Raw genomic sequence first — 19107 nt, 5'->3', positions numbered from 1 at the left:
TTCAGCAGGGCCATGGTGCCTGACGTGGGTTTTCACAGAATCACAGGGTGGTTGGGGTTGGAAGGGGTCTTTGTGGGCAGGGAACCTTGCAGTACAACAGGTTGTTCCAAGGCCTGCCCGACATGGCCTTGAGTGTTTCAAGGGATGGAGCATCCGTCACCTCTCTTTGCAACCTGTGCCAGTGTTTTATCACCCTTATCATGAAAAGTTTCCTCCTTATATCTATTCTAAGTCAGCTGTCTCAGTTTAAAGCCATCACTCCTTGTCCTGTTGCAACAGGCCCTTGTTGGGAAGGATGAAAGTTTGACAAGAAAGTCTCACAGATATGTGTGCTTAGCAGAAAGATTTTTAATGTAGAGTCTGATGAAGGAATAGAGATGGAAGCAAGTTTCGATACAGAAGAAAAGAATTGCTGAGCCAGTCTTGCTGGATAACCAAGGAGGCAAAGGGTGTGTTAGTTAGAAGGGGTTTTTATGGCTTAGAGCAAAGGATAAACCCACCTCAAGCAAGAAGATGTTTTTACCAAGCAGAAAGATAGCACAGGCAAACAAGTCATCAAATGTTGCAAGTAGAAAAAAGGCCTCAGAATTTTCCACTGCAAGAAAACTGAAAAACAACTTCGAGCTTAAACTGTAATGTACTGACTTTTAGTGATCGGAGAACGGTAACATGAATCTGGTAATTATAGTAGTTATGATAGGCTATAGATAACAGTTAAGGTATAGACTGGATCTACTGTATTAAGACGCTCAGCAAAGAGAAGTATATAATGCAATATAACCAAAACCAAAGGGTCCCCAGGGCTGCCTGCAGCTGGAGCTGACAGCTGTAGGCACAGGCTCTGTCACCCATGACCCTGGACTGCTGTGACATCTTGGGTGTAATAAACTGCATTTTGGAGAGCAGCCTGGAGTCCTGCATCCCTCATTTCAGCTCTTACAGGCCCTGCTAAAAATTCTGTCCCTGTCTTTTTATAAGTTCCTATAAGTATGGAAAGGTTGCAAGAAGATCTCCCTGGAGCCTTCTCTTGTCCAGGCTGAACACCCCCAGCTCCCTCAGAGCAGAGATGCTTCATCCCTCTGATCATTTTTGTGGCCTCATCTCCTCCATGCCTTTCCTCTCCTGAGCAATCTGTGTTCTCATGAGGAGCCCTGAGTGCAGTGGGATCCCTCTTGGATTTGGGGCATGAAGTGGAGGAGCTGCCACGGCTCCAGGGGAGCAGGAAGGGCTCAGATCTCCTCTGCTGAGATGGATAAACCTCCCCCAGGCCGCGGGGCAGCCCAGGGACTCCACTAGCTCCTGGAGGACACTTCCTACTTGCTGAACAAAATGAAAGAAAGGTTTGGGTGGGTGTCTGAGTTATCCAACATGACCATTGGACCAGAAAACATTTTCAACGTAGTTAAGGTAAGGGTTGTCTTCTGAAGGGAGCTATTGCTGCCTTTAAACTGCATACTCGAGCAGAGGCTGGCGGGACGGCAGCGGGACCAGAAACACGTACGGGGACACTCGGGACGGCTGAGCCTGGGGACACTCGGGGCGGCTGAGCCCGGGGACAGCTGGGAGGGAAATTCATTTATGGGAGCACGTGGGTATTGTATTTACAGGGTGCCCCGATGAAGGGAGGAATGATGAATCTGATTCCATGTTCTCAAAAGGCTAATTTATTATTTTACCATACTATATTGTATCAAAGAATACTAAACTATAGTATACTAAAGAATACAGAAAGGATACTTACAGAAGGTGAAAAAGATAATAATGAAAACTTGTGACTCTCTCCAGAGTCTTGACACAGCTTGGCCCTGACTGGCCAAAGAGTCAAAACAACTCACAGCAGAAACCAATGAAACAATCACCTGTGGGTAAACAATCTCCCAACACATTCCACATGAGCAAAACAGAGGAGAAGCAAATGAGAAAAGAATTGTTTTCCTTTTTCTGAGGCTTCTCAGCTTCCCACGAGAAAAATCCTGGGCAAAAGGATTTTTCCAGAGAATTTGAATGCCACGTGTGGGTCTGTAGGGTTGGTCTGTTGGGTTGGTCTCTTGTCCATAGACATGATTCCACAGGCATTTGGGATGTGGCAGGACTGGTGTTGCTGAGCAGTGGGGTGGATTTTGGAAACGGGTCCTGGTGGGTGGAGATGGTGTCTGGCTGCCATTGGAGTGTGACAGGTCTCCTCTGAGGATAGCTGAGGTTCCTGGCCCTCCTGTTGGTGTTTCTGTTGTGCCTTTGGCCCCTGTGTGCTGGGAAATCCAGCTCCAGCCCGTGGATGTACATGGAGAGCACGAGCCAGGCCCCGGGACACCGAGTGGCAGTCAAAGGGCCAAGCTCTGGCCATTGGGTCTGTGCTAATTGGACATGGCTCATTTGTCTGCACACCTGACTGAGCTCCCTGAGTAATTACAGCCTGCAAAGGAGCTAGAGGGAATCAGGGACCATAAGTCATTCTGGGCTGGAAAACCCAGATTGTCCCTTTCCCCAGTGCTGACTCCTCTCCTTGTCTCTGCAGATCCTTGTCCATATTGGCTTCCTGACAGAGGAGTCAGGGGACGTTTTCAGCCCACGGGTGCTGAAGGGAGGCCCTCTGGGTGAGATGGTGCAGTGGGCTGACATCCTGGCTGCCCTCTTCATGCTGGGACACAGCCTGAGGGTCACAGTCTCCCTGAAGGAGCTGCAGAGGTGAGTGCTGGGTTGCATGAGGGCTTGGGAGGAAGCAGCAGGTTTGAGAAGGCTGGGGGAGGCTCTTTGCCCTCCTGCATCTCAGTGCTGGTGCTGTACTGCACCACCAGTGTCATGGCTAGGAGAGATCCCATCCTTCTGCATCCCAGGAAAGTGGGAGGGACTGATGGTGATGCTTTGCATGGAGCTGATGTGGATATATCTGGAGCAGGGCTCTGCCCTGTGGCTTCAGTGCTGGATCTGGGCAGAAAGGTTCCCTGCTGCCAGCACACAGCATCACCTGTGTCCACTGACACCTGCCTGGAGCTGGCCATGGGAAAGCTCCCTTTGCCAGCCAATTCCCCAGGGATGCTCCCTGCTGGGCTGGTGGCCAGGTGGCTGCAAGGTGCAGGTGTCCTGCAGGTCACTGGCTCTTCCCACAATGCATGGCTGCACAAAACCCCTGGGGCTTTGCTGGTGGCTGAGAAGTTAGTGTCCTTCCTTTCCTTTCCTTTTTCCTTTCCTTTTTCCTTTCCTTTTTCCTTCCCTTCCCTTCCCTTCCCACCCTTCTGTGCATCCCTTGAAGGGGGTGGTGGTCCCCAGGTTGTCCCACCTCAGGAGATGCTGAGGGTGACTTGGGGACCTCTGGGGGGATTTGCTGCTGCTGGAGGCACTTCCCACAGAGGGATTGTCTCTTTCTGCCATGGGGCAACACAGGATGAGTCTCCAAGAGAGACCAATATTAGATGGAAAAAGAGGTAGAAGCTAACAGTAGGCCCTGTTCCTCTCTGCTGATGCTGTTCTGTTATTACTGGGCTGACACTGCTGCCTTCTGTCACCTCATAAGGTTTGTTCTCCTCCTGATCAGAGGGCAAGAACCAAGGAAATTGCAAATTAGATGGGTTATAAATCAAGAAGAGCCTGGAGCTGCCTCGGGGACTGGGCAGGCTTTGGGAGATGTCTAAGCCAGCATCGGCCACGTAATGAGCCATGCTGAAAAGGGAGTGAAAAAAACCCAACAATCCTGGAGAAAAACAACAAAACCCCCAACCCAGCCCTTGCAGCATTCAGAATTAATGGATGGAATTAGCTCCTAACTAATTAACTTTAAAAAAATCCCAGTCCTAATGCAAGAGGCAGCATCTCCTCAAAGAGGTGGGAGTGACATGCTAAATAATACCCGTGTAGTCAAGGATGAAAGGAGTTAATGGCTGGGAGGGTTGTGTTGTTGTCGTTGTGTGGTTCTTGTTTGTGTTTTATAATGACAAACCTCATGGTGGCTGTTTAGGGAGGCGGGGAGCTTTTGCAGCACCCGTTTCCCTCTGTGAGTGACTCTGGCTGTGAGAGCTGCCCTGCTGCCTGGAGTATTTTACCTTTGCCAGAAACCTGAGGTCACTTCTCATTGATGACAGCTCCTCTGATGCAGATTTGGATGTGTCCCTTGGGACTCCTGGGACCAGCAGCTCCATCTCTTCCCCTGGGTAGCTGAGATGGGAAGTGAGTGAGCCAGGCTGGGGCTGCACATCTTGCCCTTCTCAGTGTCCCAGAAACTGTCCCCACCTCCCCAAACACGTGTCCTGTGCCTGCCTTTGGTGATGTTTTAAATGTTGGACACCCACATCAAGTGCTCACTTTCATGTTGATGGTGTTAGAAAAATTAATCCACAAATACCAGAAGTTTATGTCCAAAAAGGAGACAGAGGAGTCCTTTTACTTTATTCGAATAAAGGGAGAGGCCATGGGGCATTCCCCTGGGGCCTCAGATTTTTGGAGGATGCAGCCTCCTTTTTATCCCAATTTCCCACATTTCCCTTCTCTCTTGCCCCATTTCTGAGGTACTTGGAAGGTACAGACTCCCTGATACACCTGATACCAGAGATTCCCCTCTAATGTACAACCCTCCCTTTTAGTTTTTAATTCTGATAGGGGGTTTTATTTAGGGGTTTTTCTTCCTCATTGTTTCTTTCCTCTTTCATGTCCAGTTTCATTTATCAGCAAACCTAAAGTTTATTTGTAAAAGCAAATATCTTTTTCCATTCATCAATCAGTGGAATCCTTCCCATTGTTTCTTTGATCTCCCAGTGCTGGTTTTATCTACCAGCAGACCCACAGCTTGTTTGGAAAGACAAATCCACTGTTCCTCTCAATGGGCTGGGGTGAGTGGAGGCAGGAGCTGGGGATGTAACCGTGTCCCCTCTGTCCCTGTGGAGACCAAGCCCAGTGCTTGGAGGGTCACCACTGGCACCTTCATGCAGCCCATCAGGAGATGGGTTAACGTGGGTGTCACACAGGGGGGCAGAGGAATGAGTGGTGCCAGCAATCCTGCTGCTGGATCCTGCAGATCTGTCAGTGACATCCCTGCTGCTGGGCTGCTGCCTCTGAGCAGTGCTGGGAAGAGCTTTTGTGACCAGGAGCGAGTGGGAGGCTTAGCAGAACATGAGTAATTAGTCCTGAGGTGTGCTAAGAGTTAATCTTGGCCTCTTCCTTAAAGCCTGGAGGCGTTTTACCTGTAGCCACAGCTTTGGGCAGGGGTTGCAGAGAGCCAGGGATGCACAAAGGGCTGGAGCTGGGCTGGGGGATGCAGCAAAGCTAAATCCCTGTCCCTTGGGGAAGTGGTGACCCAGGCACTCTGCTTCCTTGTCCCTCCTGTTCCCTGCACCCCCCTGAAGCAGCAAAGCTTTGCACCTCTGTAGAGTGAGCCTGAATTTGTCCTCTCCCATCCTGGCTGTCTCTTGCTGACCTTGAGCAGTGTTGGGGTGGGTTTGGGGATATTTTGCTCCAGCAGTGTGAAACATTGACTCCATCCTTGTGTATTTTTCTTTGGCAACCCCTGCTCTTTTCATGGCTGGGAGCTGTAGCTGCTCCAGCCCAGCAGAGCCTTCACTGGAGCCCATAAATTATTCAGCACAGATTAACCTCTCTCCTGGTTTGGATTATTTTTATTTTTGGCTCTTCAAATTTCTGAGCTGATTTTTCTGCGTGTATTGATCATTGGCAAGGGATCACTGGAAGATTTGCCTGCATACACTTCAGCCAGTGGTTATCAGAGCTGTTCATGATTAGCATCTGTATTGATTGCAATGCAGCAGTGCCTGGAGGTGGTCTGGAGTGGGTCAGAATGCTGAGGATCAAGAAAATGAAGGAGTAGAAGTAAGGCCCTGGTCAAAAAAGCTGGTGATGGAGGGCTGGGGGTGAAAACATGTTGGGAGTGTGACACCCATGTGTGTGCTGGGCACCTCTCCCTGCCCAGCAGTGAGGGACAGGGGTGTCAAATGCTTCTTCCTCTGGTTTAGGGACTGATGTTAATCTGGAACAAAGATAAGGAGCTCAGGGAATCTGCAGGCTTCATCCCCAGCTCAGCTTGGCACTGTCGAAATGTCCCTGTGGGGTCTGAGATCACAGATTGGTTTTTCAGGGCCAGTTTATTTGGGTTATCTTTTACCCACTGCAGACTTTCAAGATCTGTGAATTCCACTGTTGATTCCTACCCAGGGGCTATTTTTTTCTCCTGTAGTTGAGCTAAGTGCAGGTGTTTATTCTCCTTTGAACTCCCAGTGAATTTGTGAGCTGCTTCTGGTGCCTCTGGAGAGGTAAGGGGTGAATCACAGGGTTATCTGTTCCCTCCCAACCCAAACCATTCTGTGTTTCTGCGTGCATCTTCCCAGAAGGAAAATGAACTGCCGAGCTGGAGCAGGGAGCCAGGAGCTGTTTTCTCTCTGAGATTTGTGCTGGGTGGGCAGCCAGCAGCATTTTGAGCCTTGTCTTGAAGCAGGGAGAGAAGAAGCTGAACCCCAAATCTGAACAGCAACACTTGATTCATGCTGAAGATCCCTGGTGCTGTGTTGGTAGCCCAAAAGTGCTTTCAGGGAGGTGAGAATCCAGGCCAGTGTTGGTGTTGTTGCTTGCTAGGGGAGGAGTGGGAAGTGCCTGAAAGCTCTGAGCTGGGTTGTTAATGAGGCAGCTCATGAGTAGATGCTGGAAAATTACAAGCAGCACTTTGGAGCAATGGCTGTGCCCACAAAAAAAGCTTTAATAAACCCGTGCCCTGGGGTCAGGCAGGAAGGATCCTCTCAGCTTTTTTCCCTGGGAGGAGCAGCACAAGGGGCACTCCTGGATGCTCCAGCTCCTACCTTCATCCTTGAGCCATGGGAGTGGTCATCTTGGCACGTCCAGCTGCTTTTCTGGGGCTAAGGGAGAGGCTGGGGGAGAAGGGGCTGCAGAGCTGTGAGCTGCTGGGGAGTTCAGAAAAGCACTGACAGGTGATTTTCTCAATGGTCCCCTCGAAATTAACTGCTCATAAAGCAGGACAGAAAGTCGAAGAAAATGGGATTTGATGCCTCTTGGGGTCAGGGCTTTACAAAGCGTTCCTGGAGCTTAATTGCTCCTGTGTCAAGTTCTGGACTCTTAATTCTAGTCCTGGCAAAGCACTGGATTTGCAGCACGTGCCTGTGTCCTGTGCTGGCAGCCCTTTCCTGCTGTGGCCAGCAGGTTGGGTGCTGAGCCACCCTCCCTGTGCTGTGCTGGGGTGGGGAGGATGGAGCCTTGGAGCTGTGGTGGGACTTGGCTGTGCTCCCACTGCCCCATCTCCTCTCAGTGCCTGGCACACAGCGAGAGCTGCGATTTTCCTGCTCTTTCTGTGCTCACTGAGGTGTGCTCAGGCTGCAAAAAGGGCTGTTCAGATGGAAACACCATGTCCAGAAAGCACATTTCTGATTGTCTCCTGGCAGATTAAAGCCATCTTTCTGTCTCACATCTGTTCACATGAAAACCTGCGCCATGCCCAGGCTCTGGCTTCACTCCCTTCGCCAGCTGGCAAAACCAGTCCTGCTGTTGTGTGGGAGAGAAAGGAACTGCTTGTGGAAACAGCCAGAAGTGGCTGGTTCTGTGTGATCCTGATGGAGCTGCAGGGAAAAGCTGTGGATTGCTCAGCTCTGCACCATGGGGAAGAACTTTCAGCCTTTAGCAGGTGCTCCTGGTGCTCGAGTCCAACCTGGCTTTGGGCACTCCCATGGATGGGGCAGCCACAGCTGCTCTGGGCAGCCTCTGCCAGGGCCTCACCACCCTCACAGAGCAGGGATCTTGTCCTCCAAAAAAAGGATTTCTTCCTTTCTTTTGGAGCTGCTGGAGCAGCTGGGACAGCAGGAGAACAGCTCATCTGTCCCAGGGTCTGCCCAGGCACTACCAGCACGTGAGTGCTCAGTTTCTGCTGCTCCCTGCAGGAATCCAAGTATTGATTTCTCCTTTCCTGGGAAGTTCCTTCATATTTGCTGAGTTTCCGAGCAGAAAGAAGTGTTTGTTCTGGCACCGTCCTGTGCATCTCCAGGTGTTGTAAATAAATAAAAGGATTACTGAACTTCCTCCCTCGATGGGTAGGGCTGTGTCATACAAGATCAATGATGGACCAGAGAAACAGTCCTGGTGCACCTTGCAAAAGTGAAACCATTGCAGATGCTGAAATTGGTTGGAAATCCTCATTTCCAGTGAGGGTTCATTCCAGCAGGGGAAGAGCTGGGGCAGAAGGCAGGCAGTAGGATATTCATTTTGTGGCTTAGATTTGCACTTGTTGGTTGTCATGGGGTTGTCACAGACCCCTGGGAGCTGCTCAGACCTGGCTCTGGCACCTTTAATCCCTGGATAACATCCCTGTGCCTGCTGGGCTCTTGCAGCTGAGGGAGCAGGGAGAACAGCATCCCTGCTCTGTTCTCAGCCTTGCTGATAGCAGCAGATGTGGGCAGAGAAGATGCAATTAAACATAATACAAAATATTGGCCAGGCTGCCAGGAGATGCCCACGAGATCCATTTAGTGCTGGACTTCTCAGCACCAGGAGTGATAACGCAGAAAGAAACGTTGGGTTAATTTGAAAATAGGTCAATGGGATGTAAAGATAACCCTGCAGTCATCTGACTCCAGAGCGCCTGCACCATGCCCAGGGAGGGGACGGTCCCCTGGCTGATTAAAGTACCTCTGAGAGGAAAATAGCAGGACAAGAAGCTGCTGGAGATTTATTCTGGAGTAGGCACAGCTGGTGGAGGCAGCTGGCGGAGAGGCGAGCTCGGCATCCGCTTGGATCGGAGCCGCTCCGGCTGCTCCCTCCCAGAGAGGAGCCAGGGCTCAGCTGATCCAGAGTTTGGGATGGGAGAAACCCCTGGATCACCAGCCAGAGGTGCTGATCTGGTCACCATCCATGGCTGGTCTGGGAGGGGAGGTTTCCCCAGCAGATCCCTGGGCTGTGCTGGCGGCGAAGGCGGCGTTTGCGCTCATCAATTTTATTTGCGTAATTTCAAGCGCCATTAATAGTACATGGCACGAGGAAAAATCAGGGAAATTGCACTCCAACCATGAGTGAAATTGGGTTTAGTAGAAAATTAGTTGACTTAACTGGCAAATGATGAAAGCCTGAATAAAGAATGTTTAAATAAGGAGGAATAAAAAAAAAAAATTCTCCCCCCCGCCCCCATCTCAGAGGTGCAGGCTGGATTTGCATGAGTGGAATATTAAAATCAGTGGTTATAAAGTGTTTAGGGAGGATAAGGGGGATAAATGGAGAGATGTTCTGCTCAAAGCACTGCTCCTGCTCTCAGAGCTATTCCAGCCACGCAGCCATGGCACAGGGAGTATAAATGGATGTGGCAATCCTGAGCACCTGGAGAGGGGATGTGTGGCAGATTGTGGTGCTGATGGGAGCTGGGAGAGTCAGACCTGCTTTTCCCTACTGGTGGGAACTTTTTTGGAGGCTTCAGTATGAGTTACACTAATTGCTGCCTCCTGCAGCCCCTCGTCAAGCTTGGTTAGGGCTTCCTTAAATTACAGATTATTTTGTAGCGCAGTGGCTTGTGTGACATGTACCAGCTAGAGGATGGTGTGTGCTGCAAGCACAGTGTAATGGTTTGGGGATTTTTAGTTAAATACAAGGTTTATGGATTGGTTCCACCACAGTGCAGGTTGGTGTAAATCACTGTTTGTCTGATGACTGAAGAAAAAGCAGCACTGTGTGAGCAAATGTGTTGTTTAGAATTCCATCTCTACAAAATCCTGGCTTAAAAATTCCCCTTCAGCCTTCCCGGGAGACTGAGTCTCCTTGGTGCCCTATTTATTGTACCGAGGTGACTGTGGGAGGTGAGAGCCTTTCTATTCCTGCCATCTTCCCAATCAGTCCTGTCATGTAAAATTGTGCATAAAAGTGACAAAACTGCAACCTGTTCCCCCTGCGGCATCCCCGGCCAGGCTGCCCTGAGCTGATGCTGAGATTCCCTGTGACAAGAGCAATGAAGCATCTGCAAAAGCAGCTCTTTGTCTTAAATTGAAATTCTCTGTTTTTCCTGGCTTTGGCCTGCGAGGTTGTCCCACATTTACACATTTTCTGGAGTCCCTGTCATGGTCAGGAGTTTGGGGTGACCCTGCACTGGTGTCAGGTTGGGATGGGGCTGGAAGAAGGATCTTGGTGCTCAGTGCTCAAGGACTTGGAGCCACATCAGAGTCATAGAAAAGTCTGAGTTCAGAGGGACCTTTTAAAGCTCTTCTGGTCCAAACCCCTGCAATGAGCAGAGGCATCTTCCTCCAGGTCAGGTTCAGAAGAAGAGGGAGGTGTGGCCAGGAGCCAACCAAGAACCCTTTATCATATTTCTTATGGCCAACAAATTTCTGGCTCTGTGTGGCCCCTTCTGATGTTAGTGAGAGACTGGAGAGCAAATATTTGTGACAGTTGTGTCCCTTGGCTTTCCCTGGATGGGAAAGCCATTGATTCCCTCTGGAAGCAGCCATGGGATTGAAAAGTGAAATGTTGAAAGGCTTGGCAAGGGCTGAGGACCTTATGGAAGTGTTCCTCAGAGGATGGACCCTGGGACCATGGGTCCATTTGAGCTTCAGCTGAGGAACAGATTAAATCCCAGGCAGGGCTGGAAAGGGAATTCTCAGGTTCAGAAGGGAAAATGCTGAGAAATTGAGAGAACCAGTAAGAGAAGTCACAGAGAAGGAAAGATTCAAAGCCTGGTAGTGTAAAGCCTGACCAGAACTTTTATTCCTTAGAGAAGAGAAAATACCTACAGGCATGCCTGGGATAAATTCCCATCTCCAAATAGAGGTTTGGAGTAAGTGAAGAACCCAGAAGAAAACAAAGACAGACGTCCTGGCAGGCAGGAGCTAAGGGTGAGATTTCACAGTGTCTGAGCTCAGACTTGTGAAATAAACCAGGAATTCCTCAGCCTTGTTGGAAGGACTGAGAACGGAACGGGACAACTGCGTGGTGGGAGTGAGACAGCCTGGGTGGACCAAAGCAGCTCAGCAGTTTGGTTTTCCATGAGGATGCTGTTGCTTTTTGGGTGTGAATGAAGCTAGGAGAATGAGGAATTATCATCTTTAGGAGGAAAAACAAAATACAGGAGCATTAAAACTGCGGAGTGAATCAGCCTCTGAGCAAACTGGCACTGGGAAATCACAAGTACAAGCAACATGGATTTTTGAGAAACCTGCTGAAGCTGGAAGGTGTCACAGGGTTTTTTTTTTCTGAGAAGGAGGAAATATGGTCCAGACAAGCAGATGGGCTGTCAGGCTGACATCAGTGGTACACTTGGTGGAACAGCTTTGGAGAGAGGGATTCATCAGTTCACAGAGGTAATTGGAAATGGAAAGAGACACACCACAGGTTTAGCAGCCCTGTATCTTGCTGGATTAATCACATCTCACTCTGGCAGCGAGGTAACTGATGGTCTTGATAAAGAGATTACTGTCAGTTGAGTTTATCTGGATTTTCATAGTGCATTTTATCCACTGGAGGAGGGCAGAGGGGCTGAGTGTGGCTGTTTGTAAGGAACTGGCTGGAAACCCCCTGAGTGAGACCCCGGGCCCAGCTGCCCCCTGTTTTATGGAATTATTTCATAAATGGGACCAAAAGTGAGAATTATGAATGAAATGTGCCCAGCATCCAAGGACAGGCATTGCCAGCAGAGTCAAGGAGAAGCTGAGAATGCTCTGGGATGTTGTGGGTAAGGAGTGGAATAAGAGAGACATTCCAGGGTGTGCTGGGAGGGATGTGGAGCTGGGAACAGGGAGCTTTAGGCTCAGCTGGGAACCTTGCAGGCAGAGAGGAGAGGAAAGATGTGGCTTTACAAGTCTGTCACTGGTGTGACTGCAATGAAAGTAAATGAAATCTGGTGTCTTCAACAAGAGAGGTCCAAGGGAGGGTGTGTGGGGACTGGGACTCTGGTGAGCCCTGGCTGGGGATGCTGTGCCTCACAGTCCATCTGGGAGGAGCAGGAGCTCAGCTGGAGCAGCTGCAAAGATGGGGAGGGACCAGGACTCTCCAGATCTTTGGCCTGGGAAATAAAAACTGGGGCAAGGAGAACCATCTGCCTCCCCCTCCATCAAAGAGGAGCTGTTTGATGGCTCCTGCAGGGAAAGGAGTGTTTGTGCTGGGGGCTGATCCCTCCTGCTTCTCCCCAGTCACTTAGGGGTGCCTCCAGGACGGGGGAACTGCCCCCTGACCAGTCCTCTGCCTTTCGACCTGATTTACACCGACTACCACGGCCTCCAGCAGATGAAGCAGCACATGGGGCTCTCCTTTAAGAAATACAGGTAAGCAAAGCCTACTCTTGATCTCCATTTCATTAATTAGCAAACAAGGACTAATGACCAACCCAAGGAGCCAGACCCTTTGATTTTACCTTTGATTTTTGCCTGCCTGGTGCCTTGCTGTGTCCCCTGCTGCCACAGCATGAGGCATTCTGAGCCTCAGGTATTTAGGATAAAACCTTAATAAAAGAGAGAGAGTTGGGGGAAAGACCAAACCCTGCATGTGCCTGCAGTGTGTTGATGAGTGCTTCCATTCCATTCCTGCAGCCAGGGGAGGGTGAGCCTTGGGAATTTATAAGGAGCCCTATCCCTGGCTCCTTGAGCATCAAGACAAATGTCATCATCCCCTGGTACATCACCAGCCTGGAAAATCTGCGATTTAATTTAGTGCTGATAGACCAGCTATTTATTACATTTTTTTCCCATCTCTTCCACTATCCTACACAATTTTATTAGAGAGAAAAATGACAAGCTCTGTTATTGCTTTTATTATAAATGCATTTGCTTTTGAATTCAGCTAGTTTTGCTCTTCTCTTGCTTGTTTTTCCTCTTCTGTCCTCAGCCTTGTGCTGGTAGTGCCTGCCTCAGCATTCCCAGGATATTGGGAAAGGCATTAATAATGAACTTTTGGGAGGTTCATCATTCTCACAGCTGCTGGGGAGCTGAGGGTCCTGCAAAGGGAAATTGTCCTGCAAGGAGGGAGCAGTGCTGGGAAGGGCTCCTTGGGCTGCTGCTGCACCCTCTTGTCAGGAAAATTAATCCACAAACACGTTTTATGTCCAAAAAGGAGACAGAGGAGTCCTTTGACTTTATTCAAGTAAAGGGAGAGGCCATGGGGCATTCCCCTGGGGTCTCTCAAATTTTTGGAGGGCACAGCCTCCTTTTTACCCCAATTTCCTGGCCACATTTCCCTTCTCTTTTTCCCCATTGGCTGAGGTACTTGAGAGGTACAGACTTCCTGAAATGCTTGGTACCAAAGATTCCCCTCTAATGTACAACACTCCCTTTTAGTTTTTAATTCTTATGGAATTTATGGGTTTTTTTAAAATTCTTATGGAATTATGGTTATGTTTCTTTTGTTTTTCAATATCCAATTTCATCTATCAGCAAACCTGCAGTTTATTTGTAAAAGCAAGTATCTTTTTCCATTCATCAATCAGTGCAATCCTCCCCATTGTTTTTTTTATCTCCCAGTGCTGGTTTTATCCACCAGCAGACCCACAGCTTGTTTGGAAAGGCAAACCCCTCATTCCTCTCCATCTGCTCGGGGTGAGACGAGGGTTCCTGGGGACAGCAGGTGTCCCCAGTGGGTGTGTGCCCCGCAGGTGCCGTGTCCGGGTCATCGACACCTTTGGGACAGAGCCAGCCTACAACCACGAGGAGTACGCCACGCTGCGCGGCTACCGCACCAACTGGGGCTACTGGAACCTGCAGCCCAGCCAGTTCATGACCATGTTCCGTGAGTGCTGGTGCCTGGCATGGCTGCCTGGAACAGGGGCTTGACACGATCCACTTGTAAAACCACGGGTCCTTATTGAGAACTTTTGCTGGAGTTCAGGCTGTCCCCAGTGTTGTGGATATGAACGAGGCCAAACTTTCTCTGGGGAAAGAGGTTCTCATTTATTAAAATAGCTGCAAGGAACAGAGTACCTAGGATAAGCCCAAGCACCCACACAGTGAGCCAAAACCAGAACAGTGCGCTACCCCCACGTGCACAGTGTTTTCCCCACAAAGTCAGTATCCAACAAGAAACACCCTGACCCAACCAAACTCCCCCCATTTATAGCCCCCTTCAAGTCCGGGATTGGTCCATTTTGGCTCTGCATGATGACTGGTCCATTTCCAGGCTTCCCATTGGTCTTTAACACCATTCATTCTGGACCAATCGTTTCTGCAGGGCTTCGCATGATTGGTCAGATCTTCCATACCCTCCTTAACATAATTCAATTAATATAACATAATTAATACAATATAATTGAAATATACCCTAATTTAACATAATTTTTACTTATAACACCAGCAGGCTGCACACAGGTACCAGATAGCACAGTCCTGTTCGGAGCTCCCAAGCAGTTCTTAGCCACAGACAACGTTAGCAAGCTTAGGTGAGATCAGCTCTTTAGTGATATCAGCTCATTGTGATTTCAGCTGTTCAGCTTGCTAGGTGCCTAGGCAGGGAGACGCAGGCAGAGAGAGGAGAAGTCTGTGTGGGGTTCCACAGGAGCGTCTTTATTGATTCTTCCGTGAAGGTTCTCAGTGACAGCTCTTGTGACGATGTTCGCAGGGATCTGAGGATGAGGGAAGAGATGAGGATCTGACTCCATGTTTCAGAAGGCTTGATTTATTATTTTATGATATGTATTATATTAAAACTATACTGGAAGAATAGAAGAAAGGATTTCATCAGAAGGCTAGCTAAGAATAGAAAAAGAAAGAAAGAACAACAAAGACTTGTGTCTCGGACAGAGTCCGAGCCAGCTGACTGTGATTGGCCATTAATTAATCTATGAGGCCAATCACAGATGCACCTGTTGCATTCCACAGCAGCAGATAATCATTGTTTACATTTTGTTTCTGAGGCCTCTCGGCGTCTCGGGAGAAAAAATCCTAAGGAAAGGATTTTTCATGAAAGATGTCTGTGACAAGTTCTTCTGCCCGAGCTGGACAAAAGCAGCTCTTTATGTAGGATTCAGGGGTTTTGGAAATTGTCCAATAGGAAGGGTTAAAGGAAAGCGACCTATAGTCTTAGAGAGAGATAAGCAGGGGTCCAAAGGCGGAATAGGGATTTTAGCCCAGTCACCATGACTTGGCATTCCCTATCTTAGGCTTCTGACCACCAGGGAGCCCTTGCTGGCTGTAGGCCTGCTACAGGTCGTGATGGTTTGTTCACTGATCTCACCGTGCAAAAACAACACAGAGGGGATTTCAGTGTTAATCAAAATGAATGCACCTTTATTGAGTGCCCACAGCAAATGTGATAGAAGGGTTGGAAAGGAGATACAGGAGAGAGAGAGAGAAAGAAAGAGGGGGGGTGCTGGGAGACTCAAGCATTCCATTTTCCTGGCTGTGTGAAGCCCCTCTGGCAGCCTAAAAACACCTCACTGTGTGAAGAGCTGCTTGAGTCGGTTCTGAAGCCTGCATTTCATGAGGAGCCAGGCTCATCTCAGGCTGTATCCCCACTCCTGGGGACATCCCGAAAAAACATCTGTCCAGCCACTTGTCTCCTCCCCTTGGTGCCCACAGCTCACACCCCTGACAACTCCTTCATGGGCTTCGTGTCGGAGGAGCTCAACCAGACTGAGAAGCAGCTCATCAAGGCCAACAAAGTCAGCAGCATGGCCGTGGTGTATGGCAAGGAGGCCAGCATCTGGAAGGTGGGTGTCCTAGGGCTGCTGGGGACAAGCCAGGCGGGCAGGGGTAGGCACAGGCAGGGCTGGGAGGCAGCCCCAGCCTCTGGATCTCACCCTGAGCTGTGGAGGTGCAGATCTGGGTGTGTTTGTGGAGAACCATCCTTGTCCTGGTCCTGGGGGAATGATGGGACCACATCCAGAGCCTCCAACAAACAGGGAGAGGCTGGTGGGACACCATTCCCTGCTCCTTGCTCTGGGTGGTGCTTCCTCCCAGCAGGCTCTGAGGCTGAGGATTTCATATCGATGATTTTATGTAATCAATTATAATGATTGCCACTAATTAATTGCAGTGATTGCTGCATTATGATGGGGATAGTTTGAGTCTGCTTTCAAGCACTCTGTGAAAAGGGGTTGTGCTCCCTGAGCCCGAAACACCTGGGGGAGAGGGGTGGGTCGCTGCATGGGGACAGCCCCCCAAAACACCCCCCAAAACACGCCCCTGCATCTCCAGAGGGGCTGTGCACGCTCCCCTTGCCTTATCCAGAGCTAGCAAGCTGCTTTTCCTTCCAGGGCTGTAAAAAGGAGCTAATTCTCATTGTCTGTTGATTTATTTCTATTTTTCCCTCTGTGCACCGCCTGGGGCTGCTCCAGTTGCAGGTACTGTACCACACCAGCTGCTGCTGGGCTTTGCCTCTGCTCCTCTTCTCAGGAGAGAAAAGGTTTTTGTCAGACTCGACTTTGCCTTGACGTGGGCTGGGTCCTCTGGAGCTGCTGGGATTGATGTGGGTTGATGCAGTGGGGGCTGTACCTCCTCCCCTTCCCAGCTTTCCTGATTAGCAGCTGCTAATTAGCAGGGATGCTTGTGGTGAGCCAGGATCCAGCCAGGCTGTCTCCTCTTTTCTGGTGTTTGTGGGGTTTCCATCCCTGCCCAGGTCTGACAGCAAATCCCCTCTGCCTGGCTTGGGGGCTCCCTAAAATCCCTACTGAAACCCACTGAATCTCATTTTAGGAGAACTGCAACGTCTTGTCTTATTTTTCTGCCATTCCCATGACCTTTCTTATCTAGAAGTTTCCTTGGAGCTTAGTTAAGGTAATTTGGGAAGGCACTAAAGAGAGTTCAAACCCCAGAATGGACATTTCCCTCCACCCAGGGTGCTACAGGCATTTGCTGTTTTCAGTCGGAACTCACAAACAACATCAGTTTTCCCCAGACTGCATATTTGGGGCCATTTATTGCTGGGTGAAGAGGCTGGGGCTCCTTGAGGCCAGGCTGCCTGGCCTTTGCTTCCCATCTTGTACACTCCGTGGAATAAAAAAGGAAATAGAGGAGTTTTTCCTTATTTTGAGTGATTTTGAGGTCTAGAAAGGCACAGACCACCTCCATCTTCTGGAGCCAGGTGCTCATTTACCAGCCTTGGACTAAACACCCTCTCCAGAGCAGGATGTTTTTGACATTTAGAAACATTTCATTAAACCTCCCTTCCCTTTATTTCTCATTTCCTATCCCTCTGAACTTCTTGCCTCTGGCTCACGATAGGAGCTGAAGTTTTAATAAGCTGGGAAAGCCTTAGAGCCTTGGAGGATTCCAGGGATCCATGGCTGAGGGCAGAAATTCAGCATTTGAGGAGGCTTTAAGGCAACGTACACAGAGTTTTCTCAAATTCCCCATTTAGAGCTCCTTATTCCCCCTGGTCTTCGCTCTTTTGGGGCTCTTGCAGCACTGGAAAATCCCGCATCCAAAGGATGGGCCCTTTGTGGTTTTTTCAAGCAAAAAAATTCTCCAGTAAAGAAATTGTTAATAAGAAAGTATGCTTTGGAGCAAAAATAGGGAAGCCTCCAAGAGAAGAAAATTGATGACCCCTTTCATTTTCCAGGTAGTGAAACAGGATTAAATCTGAATGAGAAAATCCTTGGAACTTGTTACTTGGAATAAGAGGCTATTAGCAAGCTCAGGTTCCTTCTGAACCCTCTGAAGCCTTTAATTCAGCAGCTCCAGAGTGGAAGCTGCCCTTGGAGGGGACAGGGGAGGCAGGAACCTGATGATCAGAGTGATGGACCCTGCAGCCATTGGGGCTCTCCAGGAGCCTGGGGCAGTCCAGGATGTGTTTCCAAGGCATGAGAAGGGACAGGTGGGGATTTTGCAAGCATGGAAGGTGCTCTGGGACAGCAGTTTGAGAGTTAAACCCCTCCCTGTAACAACGGGGAGGAGGTCAGACCCATTGCTTCGTGTAGTTCACGTCTGCCTTCCTCCCCAGGGCAAGGAGAAGTTCCTGGCCATCCTCAACAAGTACATGGAGATCCATGGCACTGTTTATTATGAGACACAGAGGCCACCCGAGGTGCCAGCATTCGTCAAGAACCACGGGCTGCTGCCCCAGCACGAGTTCCAGCAGCTGCTGAGGAAGGCAAAGGTGGGTGAGGCCATCCCAGGACCCTGTCCCCGGTTACCTGTGCTCCTCCCAGGCCTGCAGGCACTCCCAGCTGGGACAATTAACCACGAGGGATAATTAGGCAGGAACCAAGCAGAGCACATTTCAGATCAAGATGTGTCTGAAGAGTTTCTCCTTGCAGACTGTCCACAGGCAGAGTGCAAAGTTGCCTCATTAATTCATGTATTGCTGAATGAGGTGGGTTTTGGTTTTTTTTTCCACCTCATAGCTGTGATAAAAATAAACCAGATTCTTGGAGTGTGTGGGTGTGGGCACATCCCTGTTGCCTTCAGCTGCTGCCTGGGGGAAATATTTCTGATTTACCAGCCCAAACAGCTGTGGCAAAACAATGTAGCTCCATGCAGGGCCAAAGTGATGGTGGTGATCACCATGGGGGATCTTGCAGCTCCTGGACACTCCATGGCTGTGCAAAGTGGGCTGTGGTTGATGGGCTGGGGTTGTGCATCCTGGAGAAAAGGAGACTTGGGGGTGCCCTCATCACTCTCTACAACTCCCTGAAAGGTGCCTGTGCTCAGCTGGGGCTGGGCTCTTTCTCCAGCAGCACTGACAGAGCCAGAGCACACAGCCTCCAGCTGCGCCAAGGGAAATACAGGTTGGATATCAGGGGAAAAGTGTTTCACAGAAAGGGTGATAAAGTTCTGGAATGGCTGCCCGGGGAGGTGGTGGAGCCCCCATCCCTGGGTGTGTTTAACAAAGCCTGGATGTGGCACTGGATGCCAGGGTTTGGTTGAGGTGTTGGGGCTGGGTTGGACTCGATGATCTTGGAGGTCTCTTCCAGCCCAGTGATTCTGTGAACTCTGTGAAAAGGGGGAATATTCAGCGTAACTTGTTGAGCCCCACTAGAGGCTTGGTGTGCAGGAGCTGAGCAGCAGAGAGGGGATGCTGGTGGGTTTATCTGGGAGGTTTCCCTGTGGGGAAAATCACTCAGTCTCAGGGCCTCTCGCTGCTCAGAGTGACCCTGAGATATGTTAGAAAGTCTCTTTTCCCAGCCCGGCGCTTGAATACGGAGTCAGAGCTCTTCAGTTCTCAGTCTCAAGGTTCCTTATCTATAAAATTCTTTCTCCTGCCCTGCCG

The 19107-nt window shown here is 49.7% G+C and overlaps 1 protein-coding gene across 1 annotated transcript in view; it reads left to right on the top strand.

Annotated features, from left to right (window-relative positions):
• MGAT5B (alpha-1,6-mannosylglycoprotein 6-beta-N-acetylglucosaminyltransferase B) overlaps positions 1–19107 on the top strand; it is a 72442-nt gene that overhangs the window by 38438 nt on the left and 14897 nt on the right. Inside the window, exons 7-13 of the mRNA XM_031059908.1 lie at positions 1428–1497; positions 2516–2685; positions 12105–12236; positions 13559–13692; positions 15477–15607; positions 16235–16240; positions 17839–17994. Coding sequence (XP_030915768.1) covers positions 1428–1497; positions 2516–2685; positions 12105–12236; positions 13559–13692; positions 15477–15607; positions 16235–16240; positions 17839–17994 — 799 coding nt within the window. The remainder of the gene's footprint in view (positions 1–1427; positions 1498–2515; positions 2686–12104; positions 12237–13558; positions 13693–15476; positions 15608–16234; positions 16241–17838; positions 17995–19107) is intronic.

Source organism: Geospiza fortis, unplaced genomic scaffold (genome assembly GCF_000277835.1).
Source record: "Geospiza fortis unplaced genomic scaffold, GeoFor_1.0 scaffold244, whole genome shotgun sequence".
Taxonomy (NCBI): Eukaryota; Metazoa; Chordata; class Aves; order Passeriformes; family Thraupidae; genus Geospiza; species Geospiza fortis.
This window is presented reverse-complemented; position numbering and strand designations above follow the sequence as displayed.